The sequence below is a fragment of the Schistocerca nitens genome, chromosome 5 (assembly GCF_023898315.1).
Source record: "Schistocerca nitens isolate TAMUIC-IGC-003100 chromosome 5, iqSchNite1.1, whole genome shotgun sequence".
NCBI classification, from domain to species: Eukaryota; Metazoa; Arthropoda; class Insecta; order Orthoptera; family Acrididae; genus Schistocerca; species Schistocerca nitens.
Window position 1 is genome coordinate 582779018 of NC_064618.1, and position 20035 is coordinate 582799052.

The window sequence follows — 20035 nt, forward strand, 5'->3', positions numbered from 1 at the left end:
TGGTGTTATATGACTTGCCTTTAAGAGGAAAAATAAACTAAAATAAATTTGTAGTTTTCACATAAAATGACTGGAAATTGATGTTGAACTTGTGGTAGTTGATCAAAAATGCAAAGTATGGGAAATGTTATTCATAAGGAATTTTAATGAGATGGAAATGATTAATTGAAAGAACAGAGTTTACAATGGAACCAACTGTAAATGACGTAAATGCCAGGGAAAAGTAAAATCGAGGATTGTGAAAATACGTTTTACTGTATATATATATATATATATATCTAAAAAGAAAGATGATGAGACTTACCAAACAAAAGCGCTGGCAGGTCGATAGACACACAAACAAACACAAATATACACACAAAATTCAAGCTTTCGCAACAAACTGTTGCCTCATCAGGAAAGAGGGAAGGAGAGGGAAAGACGAAAGGATGTGGGTTTTAAGGGAGAGGATAAGGAGTCATTCCAATCCCGGGAGCGGAAAGACTTACCTTAGGGGGAAAAAAGGACAGGTATACACTCGCACACACACACATATCCATCCACACATACAGACACAGACCTTCCCCTCTTTCCTGATGAGGCAACAGTTTGTTGCGAAAGCTTGAATTTTGTGTGTATATTTGTGTTTGTTTGTGTGTCTATCGACCTGCCAGCGCTTTTGTTTGGTAAGTCTCATCATCTTTCTTTTTAGATATATTTTTCCACGTGGAATGTTTCCCTCTGTTATATATATATATATATGGTTAGTGTGTTTATGGTATTGCTGGATACTAAAACTAATAGGAGAAAATAATGAGCAGTTAACAGTATTCACAAAATTCCTAAATCAATTTTACATGGAAAATGTTTTGCCCCTACTGAGATGTAGACCTGCGAGCACCCCTGTTCAAATCAAATGGCTCCAAGCACTATGGGACTTAGCATCTGGCTGTAGCATCACTGGTGCTTGCAGTACCACCGGATAAGGGCATATCTTGATTTGCTGTTTGATGTGCCTACATCAACTGCATGATTGCTGGGTTCCATGACAGGCAGCACTACAGGCCACCATCTCTATCTAGAGTGTTTTCGGTAATTTTTATTTCACTGGATTCTTTAATTACAAAGTTTTAGAAGCCATTAATGCAAGCCTTGTCATATGTTTCATCAAATATTATCCAGTGACCATTTTCTATAGCATGCTCAGCTAAAGCAGATTTCTTGTGTAGCATATGTGATAAAACATCTAATGTTCCTTCCTGCTTTGTTCTACAGTGTGCACTGTTTGTCAGATATAAGACTGGCAATAACAACAAGTTATTTAAGGGACATACCAGCAGCCCACTGGTAGTCATACCACTTGACATTGACCAAGGACTGCTTGGCCAATGTCTCATGTAATTTTAATCACTTAACACAGCTGAAAACATGGGGACTTTTAATTCAGTGGATGGAAGAAGGCTTCAGTGGGGGAACCTCACAAAAATTACAGGAAATGTAACACATAAATAATCCAGTGAATTTCAGACAGTCACTTAGAGTCAAGGAAACTGTACACAGTTTGAGGAATTCCTAACTTGAACTTTTGAGTGGAAAATTATGGTTAGTCAAATTCTATTACAAAAAGCTTTGTTGACAATGAGGTTTAATGCAAATGGTGATCTCTTGAAAATCATTTCTTGAACTCTGGTAAGTCAGTACATGACTTGATAGCTCATGGTGATAATACTGAAAAAATTGACATGTGTGCAGCTTATTAATAAGTATGCCTCCAGAATGTAAATTATTGTTACTGTTCTTGAAACTTTGTGAAGTGATAAAATTAAATGTTCTTTTGTGAAACATAGACTATTAGATGTACAAACAAAACATAATAATTTTAAAGGTAGCAGCCCATTTGCTGCCTTCATCTCCAGCATTTGTCTTGCACCAAGGCATCAAGTAACACCTATGTCTCAAGGTATGTGAGGTGCAAGATCCAAATATACTTGTTACAGATGTGAGAAACTGTGAAACATTAGTGCACACTAAAGATCAAATTTAAAAGTAACATGTCCATAAATGTCGTGACTATTTTATGAGAAGCAAAAGGAAATGAAGACAATTTTCATAAATCTAAATTAATCAGTTTTAAAGTAAAGAGTATGAGTTGAGATACTCTCCACCTAATGGATAAATTTACAGTGATAAACAGCAACCAAAGAAATTGAAAAAAATTATACAAATTATCAAATCACTACTTGCTTGTGGACTGTTGGTTCAATACCATCATCACACTCATAAACTGCAGTTAACTGTTTGATAATCTAGTGAACAGTACTTATATTCTATTTATGCTTCTGTCACTCTAATCTGGCAGGTTCTACATCAGTGAAAATCCATATATGCTCTTGTTAGAGTTCCATTCCATCATCATTTGTGAGATGGAAATTGACAAGGGACCTCTAGTAGAAAATTTTGGATTTTGAGGTTCAGTATTGAATTATGAACACTTAATAAATAAAAAATAAAAAGAATAAAATAAATTTACCTGAATGAACTATAAGAAGCTGAATATTAGTGATGGAAAATAGGTGTTTTGTGATAAAGAATTTTTAAATTTCATTTTATTGCTCTTGTTTAATTTTACTCATTTAAGAAACGAATTCTGCTTGTATATTACCCTTAAAGTGACCTTTGTCAAATGGTTCAGATTTTTTTAAAGTTAACATTACACAATAAAGTGATTAACCCATTCAGACTTACAGCACATTATATATTTTTTTTTAAGTTAACATTACACAATAAAGTGATTAACCCGTTCAGATTTACAGCACATTATAGTGAACAAATATTTAAAAACAAATAAACTTATCCCAAATTGAGAGACATTTGCATATCTGCACTTTTTTGGCAAATTATTGGTATTTTTACTTTGTGTTATGGCATCTCTTACCCCAAATTTTGATTTTGAATCTATTTATAACCCAAAACCATCTTAAATTGTGAATTCACAAAAGTTCTAAAAATATTTATTTCTCACATGCCATATTTTAAAGTGACCAAAGGATTTAATTTTCTACTTATAAAATACTTGTGTTGAAAGGGATTTTAGATTTTTCACAGAGTTTTGCTTCATCTTCTTTGGTTCTAGACTATCTGGCTAGCGAAGTTCTTCCTCAGGATTTTTACTGTCGCTGTCACTGCCACTGTCACTGTCACGTTCTGGTTCAGGTTCTCGTTCTGGATTTACTTCAGAATGTAGAATGTCTTTTTATTTCTTTGTGCAATAGATCCTACTGTTTTTAAAATGTAATATTTTGATTGCCTTGTCTTCCCTGCTAGAATTACTGCACTTGGAAATCAAACAGATCCAGTTTCTCCATGAAACACATGGCATGCAAATTCATTTCCATCAGTGTCTATTTGGTAATGTACACTAACTCTGTAGCTAACAATGAACTTAAAGTGGATGTAATTAGTTATGTGAGGTACCTTGTTAGCATTACTATTCATCTGGATATTTAGCCTATCATAAATATTCACCTTTGTCTTTTCTAGCAGTAACAGCAGAGTTAATATGTATTGTAGAGTGTAGGTTTTTGCTGTGACAATAATGTCAGCTGTCAGCTGCCAATTTAGGGCTGCCAACAGCAAATTGGTAATATCTGTAGGCATTTGTACCTGTTGTTGTTGTTGTGGTCTTCAGTCCTGAGACTGGTTTGATGCAGCTCTCCATGCTATTCTATCCTATGCAAGCTTCTTCATCTCCCAGTACCTACTGCAACCTACATCCTTCTGAATCTGCTTAGTGTATTCATCTCTTGGTCTCCCCCTACGATTTTTACCCTCCACGATGCCTTCCAATACTAAATTGGTGATCCCTTGATGCCTCAGAACATGTCCTACCAACCGATCCCTTCTTCTGGTCAAGTTGTGCCACAAACGTCTCTTCTCCCCAATCCTATTCAATACTTCCTCATTAGTTATGTGATCTACCCATCTAATCTTCAGCATTCTTCTGTAGCATCACATTTCGAAAGCTTCTATTCTCTTCTTGTCCAAACTATTTACCGTCCATGTTTCACTTCCATACATGGCTACACTCCATACAAATAGTTTCAGAAATGACTTCCTGACACTTAAATCTATACTCGATGTTAACAAATTTCTCTTCTTCAGAAACGCTTTCCTTGCCATTGCCAGTCTACATTTTATGTCCTCTCTACTTCGACCATCATCAGTTATTTTGCTCCCCAAATATCAAAACTCCTTTACTACTTTAAGTGTCTCATTTCCTAATCTAATACCCTCAACATCACCCGACTTAATTCGATTACATTCCGTTATCCTCGTTTTGCTTTTGATGATGCTCATCTTATATCCTCCCTTCAAGACACCATCCATTCCGTTCAACTGCTCTTCCAAGTCCTTTGCTGTCTCTGACAGAATTACAATGTCATCGGCGAACCTCAAAGTTTTTATTTCTTCTCCATGGATTTTAATACCTACTCCGAATTTTTCTTTTGTTTCCTTTACTGCTTGCTCAATATACAGATTGAATAACATCGGGAAGAGGCTACAACCCTGTCTTACTCCCTTCCCAACCGCTGCTTCCCTTTCATGTCCTTCGACTTTTATAACTGCCATCTGGTTTCTGTACAAATTGTAAATAGCCTTTCGCTCCCTGTATTTTACCCCTGCCACCTTTAGAATTTGAAAGAGAGTATTCCAGTCAACATTGTCAAAAGCTTTCTCTAAGTCTACAAATGCTAGAAACGTAGGTTTGCCTTTCCTTAATCTTTCTTCTAAGATAAGTTGTAAGGTCAGTATTGCCTCACGTGTTCCAGTATTTCTACGGAATCCAAACTGATCTTCCCCGAGGCCGGCTTCTACTAGTTTTTCCATTCGCCTGTAAAGAATTCGTGTTAGTATTTTGCAGCTGTGGCTTATTAAACTGATTGTCCGGTAATTTTCACATCTGTCAACACCTGCTTTCTTTGGGATTGGAATTATTATATTCTTCTTGAAGTCTGAGGGTATTTCACCTGTTTCATACATCTTGCTCACCAGATGGTAGAGTTTTGTCAGGACTGGCTCTCCCAAGGCCGTCAGTAGTTCCAATGGAATGTTGTCTACTCTGGGGGCCTTGTTTCGACTCAGGTCTTTCAGTGCTCTGTCAAACTCTTCACGCAGTATCGTATCTCCCATTTCATCTTCATCTACATCCTCTTCCATTTCCATAATATTGTCCTCAAGTACATCGCCCTTGTATAGACCCTCTATATACTCCTTCCACCTTTCTGCTTTCCCTTCTTTGCTTAGAACTGGGTTTCCATCTGAGCTCTTGATATTCATACAAGTGGTTCTCTTTTCTCCAAAGGTCCCTTTAATTTTCCTGTAGGCAGTATCTATCTTACCCCTCGTGAGATAATCCTCTACATCCTTACATTTGTCCTCTAGCCATCCCTGCTTAGCCATTTTGCACTTCCTGTCAATCTCATTTTTGAGACGTTTGTATTCCTTTTTGCCTGTTTCATTTACTGCATTTTTATATTTTCTCCTTTCAGCAATTAAATTCAATATTTCTTCTGTTACCCAAGGATTTCTACTAGCCCTCGTCTTTTTACCTTTGTGATCCTCTGCTGCCTTCACTACTTCATCCCTCAAAGCTACCCATTCTTCTTCTACTGTATTTCTTTCCCCCATTCCTGTCAATTGTTCCCTTATGCTCTCCCTGAAACTCTGTACAACCTCTGGTTTGGTCAGTTTATCCAGGTTCCATCTCCTTAAATTCCTACCTTTTTGCAGTTTCTTCAGTTTTAGTCTACAGTTCATAACCAATAGATTGTGGTCAGAGTCCACATCTGCCCCTGGAAATGTCTTACAATTTAAAACCTGGTTCCTAAATCTCTGTCTTACCATTATATAATCTATCTGATACCTTTTAGTATCTCCAGGGTTCTTCCATGTATACAACCTTCCATCATGATTCTTAAACCAAGTGTTAGCTATGATTAAGTTGTGCTCTGTGCAAAATTCTACCAGGCGGCTTCCTCTTTCATTTCTTAGCCCCAATCCATATTCACCTACTACGTTTCCTTCTCTCCCTTTTCCTACACTCGAATTCCAGTCACCCATGACTATTAAATTTTCGTCTCCCTTCACTATCTGAATAATTTCTTATATTTCATCATACATTTCTTCAATTTCTTCGTCATCTGCAGAGCTAGTTGGCATATAAACTTGTACTACTGTAGTAGGTGTGGGCTTCGTATCTATCTTGGCCACAATAATGCGTTCACTATGCTGTTTTGTAGTAGCTTACCCGCATTCCTATTTTCCTATTCATTATTAAACCTATTCCTACATTACCCCTATTTGACTTTGTGTTGATAACCCTGTAGTCACCTGACCAGAAGTCTTGTTCCTCCTGCCACCGAACTTCACTAATTCCCACTATATCTAACTTTAACCTATCCATTTCCCTTTTTAAATTTTCTAACCTACCTGCCCGATTAAGGGATCTGTCATTCCACGCTCCGATCCGTAGAACACCAGTTTTCTTTCTCCTGATAACGACATCCCCTTGAGTAGTCCCCGCCCGGAGATCCGAATGGGGGACTGTTTTACCTCCGGAATATTTTACCCAAGAGGACGCCATCATCATTTAATCATACAGTAAAGCTGCATGCCCTCGGGAAAAATTACGGCCGTAGTTTCCCCTTGCTTTCAGCCGTTCGCAGTACCAGCACAGCAAGGCCGTTTTGATTATTGTTACAAGGCCAGATCAGTCAATCATCCAGACTGTTGCCCTTGCAACTACTGAAAAGGCTGCTGCCCCTCTTCAGGAACCACACGTTTGTCTGGCCTCTCAACAGATACCCCTCCATTGTGGTTGTACCTACGGTACGGCTATCTTTAACGCTGAGGCACGCAAGCCTCCCCACCAACGGCAAGGTCCATGGCTCGTACAGAAAGGGACCACTTCTCTAGTTTGGCATAAATGTATTCACAAGACTTTCTGTTTTATACAAAGCTGCTCTGAGCTCCCTAAAATGCCTATAAAATTAAGGAGATACAGTTTTGTGAAGCATTACATATGCATCTGTGAGATTTAAGAAAGGGGCCTCTTGTCATGCCATTGCTATTCCCCCATAATGACAAGTGATCATTTTTCAGCAGACTGACATCAATAGCTTTCAAAGATATCATTGACTCCTGCTGGATTCAAACAACTTTCAGATCAACATGGGCATGTCCAGAATGAAGTAAGTTCCTGCAATACACAAAAAATGAACCTTTTTTTGCTTGTATTGAAAATTTACCTCCCCACCAAAAGGTCCTTTTTTGCTTTCCATTTCACATTTACACAAACAGAAACAAGTTTTTGAAAATAAAATTATTATATGGTATTTGATTTAGGTTCAAAGATTTTAAAAATCCAGTGAAGCTTCTGCCACTTTGGTATTCTCAGGTATTCCTGTCACAGCAGTTACATGCTGATATTTATCTACTTTAACTGCATATAACATTTGTTGTCTTGTCTTAATAACTTAAATTGGTAGTATCTTGTCACTTCAGAATTATGAGGTCTGATGTGAAGCTCAACAACAAATGAGTAGCCAAGTGCCAGCAACTCTCTTTCTCACTCCCACAGAGACTAAAATTTTTTACGCAACTTGCGTTATTTGCTTACTGACTAAATAATAACTGTTGTATGATGTCTAATAACAAATTTTATAACAGATCATATCTAAAATACTTTTCTATTTTCTCTTATGTCACTTACACGAAATATTCAAACTTGGAAGAAATTATTAATGTGTTGGACAACGTTATAAAAGTTGAATTACTTGCAAACATTTTAAGGTATTGCTTCAGTGGAAACAGAGCAAATATGGGAGTAACTCTTGATGAAATTGCTGAAATACTTAAACCAACCTGTGTATGTATGGATTTGGAATAATTATTCTTCACCAATTGTTCACTGTTGGTACTCCACAGGCAGTGGATGTAGATGCATTGTGAACCCAGTGATTCGGAAACAAATTCTCGACAGGAATTTACACATTTTTCCTAGATTTTTGTCCAGAGAAAGTGTGAGAACTTTTGTATTTGTAATGCTGTTGGCTCTTGTGTAGTTTCATTGCACTGTCTTTCTTTGTCTTTAAGGCTGTTTGCAAAGCATGATTTCACTTGTAATTCTTATACATGGTAACAAGGAGCTTGGTGCAAAGTTCTGAAAGACAGGATATTAATGTGTCTCACACTGCACCACATCTACACTTATTATCAAAAGTACAACCATATCAGTTATCAGATGAAACATGTGACTGGACTGAGGATTTCTTGATAGGAGGATGCAGCATGTTATGTTTGATGGAGATTCATTGATACATGTAGAAATTACTTTATGTGTACCCGAGGGAAGTATGTTAAGTCCTTTGCTGCTCACATTGTATATCAATAATCTTATGGTCAGTATTAATGCAGTGGTCAAAATAAACACTGAATATTGTTTTATTGGCAATACTGGACATAGTAGAAATCAAAACTGAGTTTGTTCTGTCAGTGACAGTCATAAGAAAACAAAAATAAAGAAGATGAACAAATTTCCTCCTGATAAACACAAAAAAAGAACAAAGACACTGGTTAGACTAGGCTAACTCCTTACTAAATTAACCAGCAAAGCCTATGGGATATTGTCCATTCCCCTATAGTGGCCTCTATGATGTGCTGTAAGGTCACTAGTAGGGCAGGACAATTATAAACTACTCATTTTAGCTTGGTTGATGCATTCTCAATGCAACTGAGATCCACAGATTATTGAGGCCATTCCATCTGACTGATTCTATGCTCCACTGGGAGGGTGTTCACAAGATTGTGATGATGAGAAGAAGCATTGCCCTCCATCAGCATGAATCCTGCTTCAATATGTTCACCAAATGGGGCCACATTGCATGAAATGATATTGTTCCTATACTAAACACCAGTAAATTTCCCATGTACTGGCACATGGAGATTCTTTCGGCCACATGATTCCTCCCTAAAATATGACTGAACTATCTTGATAAGAGTGGTGGTCTATAATACATTTCAGGTGTACACCTTGTCATTGATGCCTCCAAATGTGCATATCGGTATTTTCTGGGTGGAGACTGATATGAATCTCATCAAATGTGAACACTATGTCCCAGTGTGCTTAGTCCACAAAGAGTGGTTTGGTACCCATGTGACACGAGCCCTGCTCTAAATCCAATTTAGAGGAGCTGCCGTGAGAAGTGTTTTTACACATAATACCTGCTTGTGGAGCATGTTTCATATTGTTTGTGTTGTCACCTGCACTCCTGCAGCTGTTTGAAGCTGCCACCATAGACATATAGCAATGTATTGGCAGTTTCTGTTTGCTGTTGTATGCAGATATTGGTCCTGCACAGCTGTTGATTTCTTCTTTGGCTAATTCTACAATGATCCTCAGCTGATCCTTTTGCTAGAAACTTGTTCCAGACTGCAGAGACATCACTTTTGACTCACAGTGATATTCCCTTCTACATCTGCTGGTCTCATTCCCTGCAGAATTAGTGTGACTATATGGAGCCTCACAAATCTCACAATGACACTCAGTATTGTTTACAGGTGACACGATTGCCATAGACTGTGCCTATTGCACCCTCATGGTAGAAAAACGGATTGTTCTCACTAGAATTACATTAAAAACTAACCAGTGAGTTGATATCATAATGAATTTTGCATTACAACATTCAGTATTAAAGTTTTGGCAAAATGCAAGATTTATTTTGACCACTTTAGTAGTGTCAGACTTTTTGCAGCTGATGCAGTTATGTACCGCCCAAGTGCATGGGACCTGTACCAAATAGGACTAGCAGGGATACTGTACATGTACAGAGAAGCACAGCATGAATGAAGCACAGCATGAACCCATAGGAGGGTGGCTCAGAGATGCTGAGAGAACTGAACTGGCTGACCCTTGACGACAGATGGAGCTTATCCTGAGAAAATCTACTGACAACGCTTCAAGAACCAGCTATAAATGATCACTCTTGAAATAAACTACAAACTTCTATATATCATTCCCACAGGGATCATGAGGATAAGACTAAATTAATTACAGCACACACACAGGCATTTGCATAATCATTTTCTTCCCATGCTCCATATGTGAATGGAATGGGAAAAAAACCTAATAATTGGTACAATGGGACACACCCACTGCCATGTACTTCACAGTGGTTCCCAGAGTATTCATGTAGATCTAGGTATAATGCTGCATACATTGTTAGATCCTTATTGTGAAGATATTTTTGGAATAATGTATCAGACTTGTTGCCAAAATGCCTATATTGTAACATTTTGAGATGATATTATGCAGAGTTACAGACACACTCACAAGATTAACTAATCTCAGCTGAGATTTTCAGATGAGATATTTCATCTTGATATTGCCATCAGGGATGGCATTTTATGTGCTACAGTGCTGTAGGCTGTAAAATAATTGAAATTCCTGGATGGACAAGTTTGCAGATTAAGGGAAAGGCAACTCCTTTTCTACAGAGGATCAGTGTGTGACACATACAAATGCATGATAAAAAACACTTAACACTAGTTTTCAAACACATTTACACACACAACCTCACAGACATGCAAACATACATGCTCAGACTAATAATTTTACTTCTACTCTTTTTCTAACTTCATGAAGTCACTGTACACAAATACACACAGTCCTGTGGGAGCAATAACACTGACTATGTATTAGCAGTTCAAGCAGATGATTTGGTAAAAATTAGAAGTTCAGGTAGAGAGGGAATGGGAAGGGAAACTGATAAACCTCAGTAAAATGAGGATTAATGATAGAAAAAATCAAATAACTTAATGAAGCAGGCTCAAAAAATTTGACTGAGGGGGAGTGAAGAAAAATGTGGAAAGAGGAGGGGGGTTGGGGGCAATGTAAGGTTATGAAACAGTTACGAAGGAAAATAATAAAGAGAAAATGATGAGGGGAAGAATTGGTGAGAGAAGAAAAGAATGGAAAGGATTTTGTTAAAAATGAGGACTAGCGGATATTTTAACATGGGTATTTTGGGGGAGGGACAGATTCCAAATAAGTAGTTCAGAGGAGTGTTGCTGGGAGGAGAGCCCAAATGATATGGCTACTGAAGCACTTTTAGAAGTTAGTGTTGTGATGGTGTCCCATTACCTAACCAGGCAACTGAGTTTGCTGTTAGACAAAGTTTACAGTGCTTATTTGTAAGCACAGACAACTTGTTAATGTGAGATAATGTAGATAAAATTTATTAATGCAATATAACAGCATAATTTAAATTAATGTTAAAGCACAATCTGTTTTTGTTTTTAATGTATTGACACTTTTAATTATTTTTAGTAATCTGAGTTTTCTTTTTAGTGTAAATGGAACTTTTGTGATTGGTTCAAGCAGTGAACTGAAACTACTGTTTGGTTTTACTAATAAAAAGGAACCAGCTTACCAGACTATTCTGCATGTGAAAATTCCAGAACCTGTAAAACGTCTTAGGCTCCACAAAGATTGTTATGAGACTATAAGTTTGATGGAGACAGTTCTGCATTGTAACCTAAAGTCTCCACTGGATTATAATGATGAGGTAAGGTGCATATCACTGTTTCATTATCAGTATCAATAAATTAGCATATAACATATCCAAAGTAGTACTCACTAAGGAGAGAAGATACACTGAGATGACAAAAGTCATGGGATACTTCCTAATATGATGTTGGACCTCCTTTTGTCTGGTGTAGTCAGCAACTCAATGAGGCGTGGACTCAACTAGTCATTGGAAGTCCCCTACAAAAATATTGAGTCATGCTGCCACTATAGCACTCCATAACTGCAGAAGTGTTGACAGTGTAGGATTTTGTGAATGAACTGATTTGTCAATTACTTCCCGTAAGTGTTCAATGGAATTCATGTCCTGCAGTCTGTGTGGCAAGATCATTCACTTGACTTGCCCAGAATGTTCTTCAAACCAATCATGAAGAACTGTGTTTAGGTGACATGCCACATAGTCATTGATAAACATCTCATTATTTTTTGGGAACATTAAGTCCACGAATAGTTGCAAATGGTCCCCAAGTAGCCAAACATAGTGATTTCCAGGCAATTGTTTGTTCAGTTGGTCCAGGGTATGCAGTCCATTTCATGTAAACACAGCTCACAGCTTCTGTCTCTCATATAGTTGATAATATTAATTATACACATATGGTGTCATCTACTCTTGTTTTCAATAAACTTAAAAACTCAGGCATTCATATTTATTCTAATAGCTAGGTCTTAACACAAGTGCATTATGTTGTGTGTTACATTCTGTTAACTATGCAGCTTCTCAAAAGTAATCAAATATGCAAATTAGTGATGGTCTTTCACCTGCTAAACAAACAAGTGAAAATATTTATAGACAGGTCTCACTGAGATCTATCTGTTGACACCTCACTGAGGGTTTATCAGTTTTATTAAAATAGAATGTTTCGCATCAACGCTTATTCCAATGCAGAGAAAAAATTCATTCTGGAAACAATAGCTCCACAATATCTTTTCTTCCAGGAGTGTTGGTCGTCCAAGGTATATTTGATAACTTACTTCTGTGAGGTTTGGAAGCTAGAAGATGAGGTACTGGCAGCACTGAAATTGGGAGGCCACCTCACAAGTTGTGCTTGGATAGCTCACTCAGTAGAGTACTTGCCCTCAAAAAGCATAGGTCCCATTTTCAAGTCTCAGTCTGTTGCAAAGTTTCAAACTGTCAGGACATTATGAAGCACGATACATTACATTTCAGAGTGTAAACGATCCTCCAGCTGTGGCTATGCAATGTCTCCTCAGTATCATTTCTCCCAGAAATGCTAGTCGACAGAGTATGCAGGGTAATTTCTGTCAAGTTTGGAAGGTAGAAGATGAGGTATTGCCAAAAGTGAAACAGTGAGGGTGGCTCGTAAGTCATGCTTGGATAGTTCAGTTGGTACAGCACTTGTCTGTGAGAGGAAACGGTCCCAGGTTCATGTACCAGTTTGACACACAATTTTAATCTGACAGGAAGTTTTTTATTAACATAGTTAATATTGGAATTTGGTAGTAAAATTGATCAGTTGCAGCTCTGGAAATTCTAATTGTATTACAGAACTTGATTGCCATAAATTACATCCCAACTTTGTCTTTAATTCACTGTTTCCACCTACTGAATGTCTCTATTCTTTTACTAAATATAATGACATGTGAAGAACACAAAATGCCGCTATAGGATTTTAACTTCTGCCTCTTTACTTGTAGACAGCCCACTTGCTTCACTATGGCAGGGTAGTTCCAACCCCCAGCCAATCACAGCCCATCCTCTCGGCTAAGACATGGCACCTGTTCTCAAGAATGTGTATATGTCACCAATTTGGTTGCTGTCTAGTGTGCATCTCTCATAAATAAGCAAGCTATCATGCAGTCATGCTTATTGAAATATCACCTGATGAAGATTTCATCTCATTACCTTAAATGTTGAGAACAGTTAAACTTGTTATCCAGTTGGACACCCAATGAATTTTGTGCAGAAAGTTTCACCAGATTGTTTCAGCTCTTATATCAATTGATAATGATAGCAAGTCATTTTTGCTTCTTTACAAACTTTATAGTACCTCAGTCATCCTTTAAACTAACTGGAAGATCATTTGTATAGGTTTGGTACAAGAGTGGGATTAATATTGATTGCCACATGTTACATTACCCCATTGTGAGATCAGTTTCATTCTTCTGATAAAATCTGTCTATATGACTCCCTATTTTCTACTTTGAAGAGAAGACGCCATCCATGCAAGAGGGATTGCATTAATGAGATAAAATTCTTGTTCAGTAGGTGGAAGTTTATAGTCCTCAACATCAGTGTCTATAACAGTATCACAGAACACACCAACAGGATAACTTTTGTGTTTCTGCCACCTTGAAGTATTCTTTTATCTTATACCAGAGAGAATCTCATTTCTTCCAGCTGTTCTTCCCATAATGTTACTTTTAATATGAAGAAGAACAGGCTATGTACTGGCCACAGCCTGGTTTATTGGTCAGACTACAACTCAAGCTCAACTTTCAACTCAGATTACAAATTAGTCATTTCACAAGAACATCTTGTCTGACAGATTTCTGTCATCAGATTCTTCTCTTTTCTCTATTCTACATTGTTAGATCGGTTTTTCTAAAAAACATGGACCTTTTCCATGGAGGAACTCCATGATGTGACTCTCAGTACTTCTGACCGTCACTACCTTCGTGTAGCCCTCATGTAGCGCAAAGTCGAGTTATGAATTTTGAAGCAAATTAATAATTTGGGTGGCTGGTCACTTTTTTACAGCACCTGGTATGGTGAGTTAGTGTGGAGGGAGAAGTAGCAATGATATAATTTGTATAAACAGTTTTCATAATACTCATCTATTATTCTTCTTCTTTGTTTTAAATTGCACACTCATAGTGAATTCTGAAATGCAACTTTTTACAATGATCTAGAGGATGCTCAGCTTCATTTTGTTAAATAGTAAGAACACTGGTGGACTTTCTGTTGTTGAATACATACATTAAGTGTTTATATAAGTTGACATTTACACATTGTCGTACAGCTGTATGGTAGTGGATTTCTGGGTTTTGAGTCTTCAACTTGGGAATCGGTCAGTTCATACGATCCGATATCAGTTACTACCTTTATCTAACCATATCTAGTTTTATTACAACTACCCTCCAAATATTTTGAAACCATAAAATGTGAAAAAAGTTTTGATTCAAAATAATAAACCTTGTTATGCCTAAAAGATTTGCGAGTATAACAAATCAATATTCCTAAGTTCTTCATTACCTGATATACAGCAGTTTTAACTACCTTAATATCATTACTTCATTCAAATGAGGGCAAGAGCAAAATTTTGCCTTACATAGTTCTCTTCTCACAAATTTTCAAAACAATTACAAAGTTTAACCTTTTACCTATTCTGTAGCTCTCAAATTGTTGCCAGATGTCATATAACATAAATGATATAAACAAAAGATGGTATACATAACAAAAATATCTACTTATATCTCTGTCCTTTGACTTAAAGCTGTGTTCATTGATTGTATCCTAGTGGCAAGATAGTAGAATCTGTATTTCATGAGAACGTCTAAGTATTTTAATATACCTAAAATTCTTGTGATCAACAAATGTCTATAATTAACAACTACACAAAACATTTCTTTATATGCCTTCATAAAACAACATTTATAAATCTCTCTTCAATTAATGAAATATTATTGACTGAAAGAACCCTACAACCAAAATAAAACAACTTTGTCCACATTGAGTTATTTGAAGTGCTTTAAAAAAAATGCAGCAAAATACACTGAAGTGGCAAAGAAACTGGTATAGGCATTCAAATGTAAAGAGGCAGAATACAGTGCTGTGCCTGGAAATGCCTATGTAAGACAAAAAGTGTCTGGCACAGTTGTTAGATTGGTTACTGCTGTTACAATATAAGGTTATCAAGATTTAAGTGAGTCTGAATGTGGTGCTGCAGTCAGCACATGAGCAATGGGATGCAACATCTCTGGGTTAGTGGTAAAGTGGGGACTTTCATTTCATGAGTGTACTGTGAATATCAGGGATCCAGCAAAACATGAAATCTCCAACATCACTGAGGCCACAAAAAGAGCTTGCAAGAACTGGACCAATGACAATTGAAGGGAATCGTTCAACATGACAGAAGTGCAACCCTTTCGCATATTGCTGCAGATTTCAATGCTGGGTCATCAACAAGGGTCAGCCTGCAAACCATTCAGCGAAACATCATCAGAGCTGAAGGCCCACTCGTGTACCCATGATGACTGCATGATACAAAACTTTATGCCCTGCCTGGGCTCGTCAAGACTGACATTGGACCATTGGTGACTAGAAACATGTGTCTGGTTGGATGAGTCTTGTTTCAAATTGTATAGACCAGATGGACGTGTATGGGTATGGAGACAACCTCATGAATCCATGGATCCTCCATGTCAGCAGGGGTCTGTTCAAGCTGGTGGAGGCTACGTAATGGTGTGAGGTGTGTGCAGTTGGAGTTATATGGGACTCCTGACACATGACTCCGACAGGTGACACGTACATAAGCATCCTGTCTGATCACATCCATTGTGCATTCCGAAGGACTTGGGAATTCCAACAGAACAATGCAACACCCCACAGGTCCAGAATTGCTGCAGAGTAGCTCCAGGAACACTCTTCTGAGTTTACACTAGCCACCAAACTCCCCTGACATGAACATTATTGAGCATATCTGGGATGCTTTGCAACATGATGTTCAGAAGAGATATCCACCCCCTCGTACTCCTACGGAGTTATGGAGAGCCCTGCAGGATAATGGCGTCAACTCCCTCCAGCACTCCTTCAGACATTAGTCAAATACATGCCACATCATGTTATGGCACTTCTGCATGCTCGCAGAGGCCCTGCACAATGTTAGGCAGGTGTAACAGTTTCTTTGGCTCTTTGTTGTACTTTAGATCACAGAACAAAATTAATGTACTTAGTTAGGAGCTTACTCCAATTGCTTAGAATACAAATCAGATGTTTTTCCAACAACATTTTACAATGACTTTTACATTCTTCAGTAATATCTTCATCTCCTTCATAATACACTACATCATCACACATCACTTTGGAAATTTATATTTGTTTCTTCTATCTAACTACCAGAATCCAATTCTCTTGCTATCTCACTTTCACATGGTTTAATAAAACAAATGTGCCTGCTCAACACTTACATTCATACCACATGAAACAGAACTTACATCATTAAACTACATTTCATTGCTTACAGCTTCAGCTGTCATAACAACATCAACACCTTTTTCTCTACTTAAACCTCTCTTATTTCTTTAAAGCAAGCATTCTTTCATGCATTACCATTTTGACCACAACATATGACACAGAAACCACTGTATCATTATTGTAAATGTTCACCTCTGTATTGGAGTAAACACTCCTTCTTGGTCATTACTATCTCTATAAACATCAGCAGCAAGCCTCCTTGCATATACTCAATAATCACTGACTTTCACTGAAGCAAACTCCACTTTATTTTCTTCAAAATTGTTACTGTTGCCCATCATTAACCTTCTATCTCATTCATTTTACCAACTCCACATTTTACCAAACTCACATATTACCAAACTCCGCAGTTGACTCTACTTTATCATCCCAAAGGGATACCAGAACCTTCTTACTTCCAAATTTAACTTTCATACAAAACATTGAACCCTCAGCATATAAAAATAAGCTACAACAAAAATTATTTCTTTCCCTACGTTACTAGAATCTTTTTCTGCACGAAATGGCAGATACTTTAAATGTAGAACTGTCCCCTAATCCACACGAGTTGTGGCAGCATCAACTAGAATAAACCCTGGATAGAAAAGAGTAAAACAAAAACTGAAGTGCACAGTGGGAGTGGAACCCTGATTGGAAAGACTTAGAATAAAGTGCACCAGAAAATAAGAATGGATACACCCAGCTAGTGTTCGTGAGTACCAAGCAGTGGTGGAAATCAGCAGACCCTCTACGTTAATTCAATGTGCAAGATCATTAATTTTATCACTCATTTTGTCCTTTAGTCTGTAAATACTACAAACATTTTGCATTCATTAGTTTTCATGTCACATAATGTATTATACACTAACATATGAAAAACTAGTTTTCAGGTCTTTTAAATTATATTACAGGATGAAATAGCTAGCTCATTCTTACATGTTTTTCTGAAAACTGAGCTATTTAGCTACTTATGTAGGAAAAAAATGACCATAAGTTGTGCCAAATATGTCAACAACACTGAATTTTTCTTTAAAATACTGTTCATTAATTATTTGTCACTGTCATATTTAATTTCTTCTTTCACATCTACATAAAGTACATTGATTCAGTGGGACAACATAAAAAATCTCTGTCATAGTAAACACAAGTAAATAATATACAGCACAAGAAATTGCAGTTATTATGTGAGAAATATTGTGGTGATTTCCACATACATTCCCAAAACTAGAACACAAGAAATAACAAAGTTTCATTTGATGACAAATAATTCTAGACAGTAATGCTATAACAGTTATTTTCAGATTCCAGAGTCCTTTTACACAAATATCGTGACTAAAAACAACATGGAAATGACACAAGCACTAATTCATTATATACAAAGGTGTTTAAATTATTAGACTAAAGACATTTTTTCCAAAACTTTCCATTTATTACACATTTACATCCACATACAGATTATATTTGTACATTGAATACTCTTTATGCATGCCTTTGTTCTTAATCAACATTTTTATCCTTTGTGGCACAGTTTTTATCAATGTTTGACATGGTGTTTTAATATCATTGTCATGGTACCAGATTTCCTCTAGTTTCTCCATGAGATCTTCTTTGGTTGTCACTGTAAATTTCCTTGTCCTCTGTTTCACAATAGCCCACAAATTTTCAATTGGGTTCATGTCAGGTCTATTCTCAGGCCAGGACAACACTTTCAGTTGCTTTTCTTCCACATACTTGGCTAAAATTTTGGCTTTGTGGCAAGGTGCCCCATCATGCATAAAAATGGCATCTTTATTAGGGAACCACTCATTTATTTGGGGGAAATGTTCCGTTTCAAGGATTTCTTTCGACTGTTCTTGCCTCATTGTCCCTTCAACAAGGTGTAATCTGTCAGGATCTTTCAAGGACATCATACTCCAGACAGTAACAGAATTTGGATGCTTCACACATTGCTGCACACACTCAGCTTTGAACTGTTCCCCATGTCTCCAACGATCATACTGGCTGCTTTCTTCCATCACAGTAAATACAGATTCCTCACTGAAGCATACCTGAAGCATGTGTACAGAATTGAAAGTTAGAAAAGTTGGGAATAATGGCATAGGAGACCTCAACAGTCTCAAAATTCAAATGTGCATGTCTTCAGTATCAATAAAACATCTTAATTTCAAGGCAAAACTCCTAACTTTAGACACCAGACTGACTTAATTTACCATATCATTGCACATACTTAGCACAGTCCTCAATTGTCCACTCCTGAAGTTGTTTAGCCCACTGCAATCCTTTGGTTTCCATGGCAGGTGTGATTTTCTGTTTTTTCCTTGGTCGGCATGCCTTTGAACCACTTTCAAACAGCCTCCTGCCGACTGTGATAGGTTAAACTTCAACACTCAAACCTTTCAGCTGATGCCTCATGTTTGTAGAAATAAGTTTATGGTTCATTGCTGCTGTGATTGCAGGTCTTCTCATTGTTCTAAGACTGATTTTTCTTTTACGTCCACATTTTCCTTTCCTGTCTGGCTTGTATTCACCAACTTTCTGCACTGAAAGTTTGATTCTGCTTATAGTTTTCTGCAATATTCTCATTCTGACAGCAATTTTCTGCTGTGTGTAATGATGTTCAGCAAGAAGTGCTACCACAGCCAAAACTTTCTGAGGTGAAACATCTTTTGTCTTCCCCATAACCTCACTTTCTTTGGATACTCCACAATGTATTTCTACAGCTAAAAACATGCAAGTTCACAAGCCATATAATGTCTTGTTAATGTAGCAAGAAGTTGACAGGATAAATAACAAGCTGAAGTACACCACAGAAACATTAAACATTACTGTAAACAAAGTTTCAGCACATGTACACAGACAACTAACGCCAACAAAATTTGGAGGGAAAAAGGCCAAATCTTACCAAATGTAAAAAATTCAGTGATCTATGAGTTGCTTGGAAGTGAAATTTCGTTGCATCGATCAAACCATTAAAACAAATCAATTATTACACTTTTCTCTCCTATTTTTACACCAGAAACTTAAGAGTATCAACAATAATCATTTAGTCTTATAATTTGAACACATCTGTACCACAAAGAAAGTTATATTAAAAATGGAAAAAATGGTCAGGAACTGACTGAGATTTGTACTTATGGCTTCAGTTTTTCAAGTGATTAGTTAGTTAAAACATTACTCCAAACATTGATAAATAACACTGTAAAAGAATCTTAGTACTT

General features: G+C 37.1%; 1 protein-coding gene across 2 annotated transcripts in view; it reads left to right on the forward strand.

The window, feature by feature from the left end:
* LOC126260885 (integrin alpha-4-like) overlaps positions 1 to 20035 on the forward strand; it is a 534755-nt gene that overhangs the window by 372479 nt on the left and 142241 nt on the right. For both annotated transcript variants that reach the window (XR_007546657.1, XM_049958327.1), the window contains exon 16: positions 11387 to 11603. Coding sequence is in view for 1 of the 2 variants with exons in the window: in XM_049958327.1 (XP_049814284.1) it covers positions 11387 to 11603 (217 nt within the window). In the remaining variant the exon portion in view is untranslated. The remainder of the gene's footprint in view (positions 1 to 11386; positions 11604 to 20035) is intronic.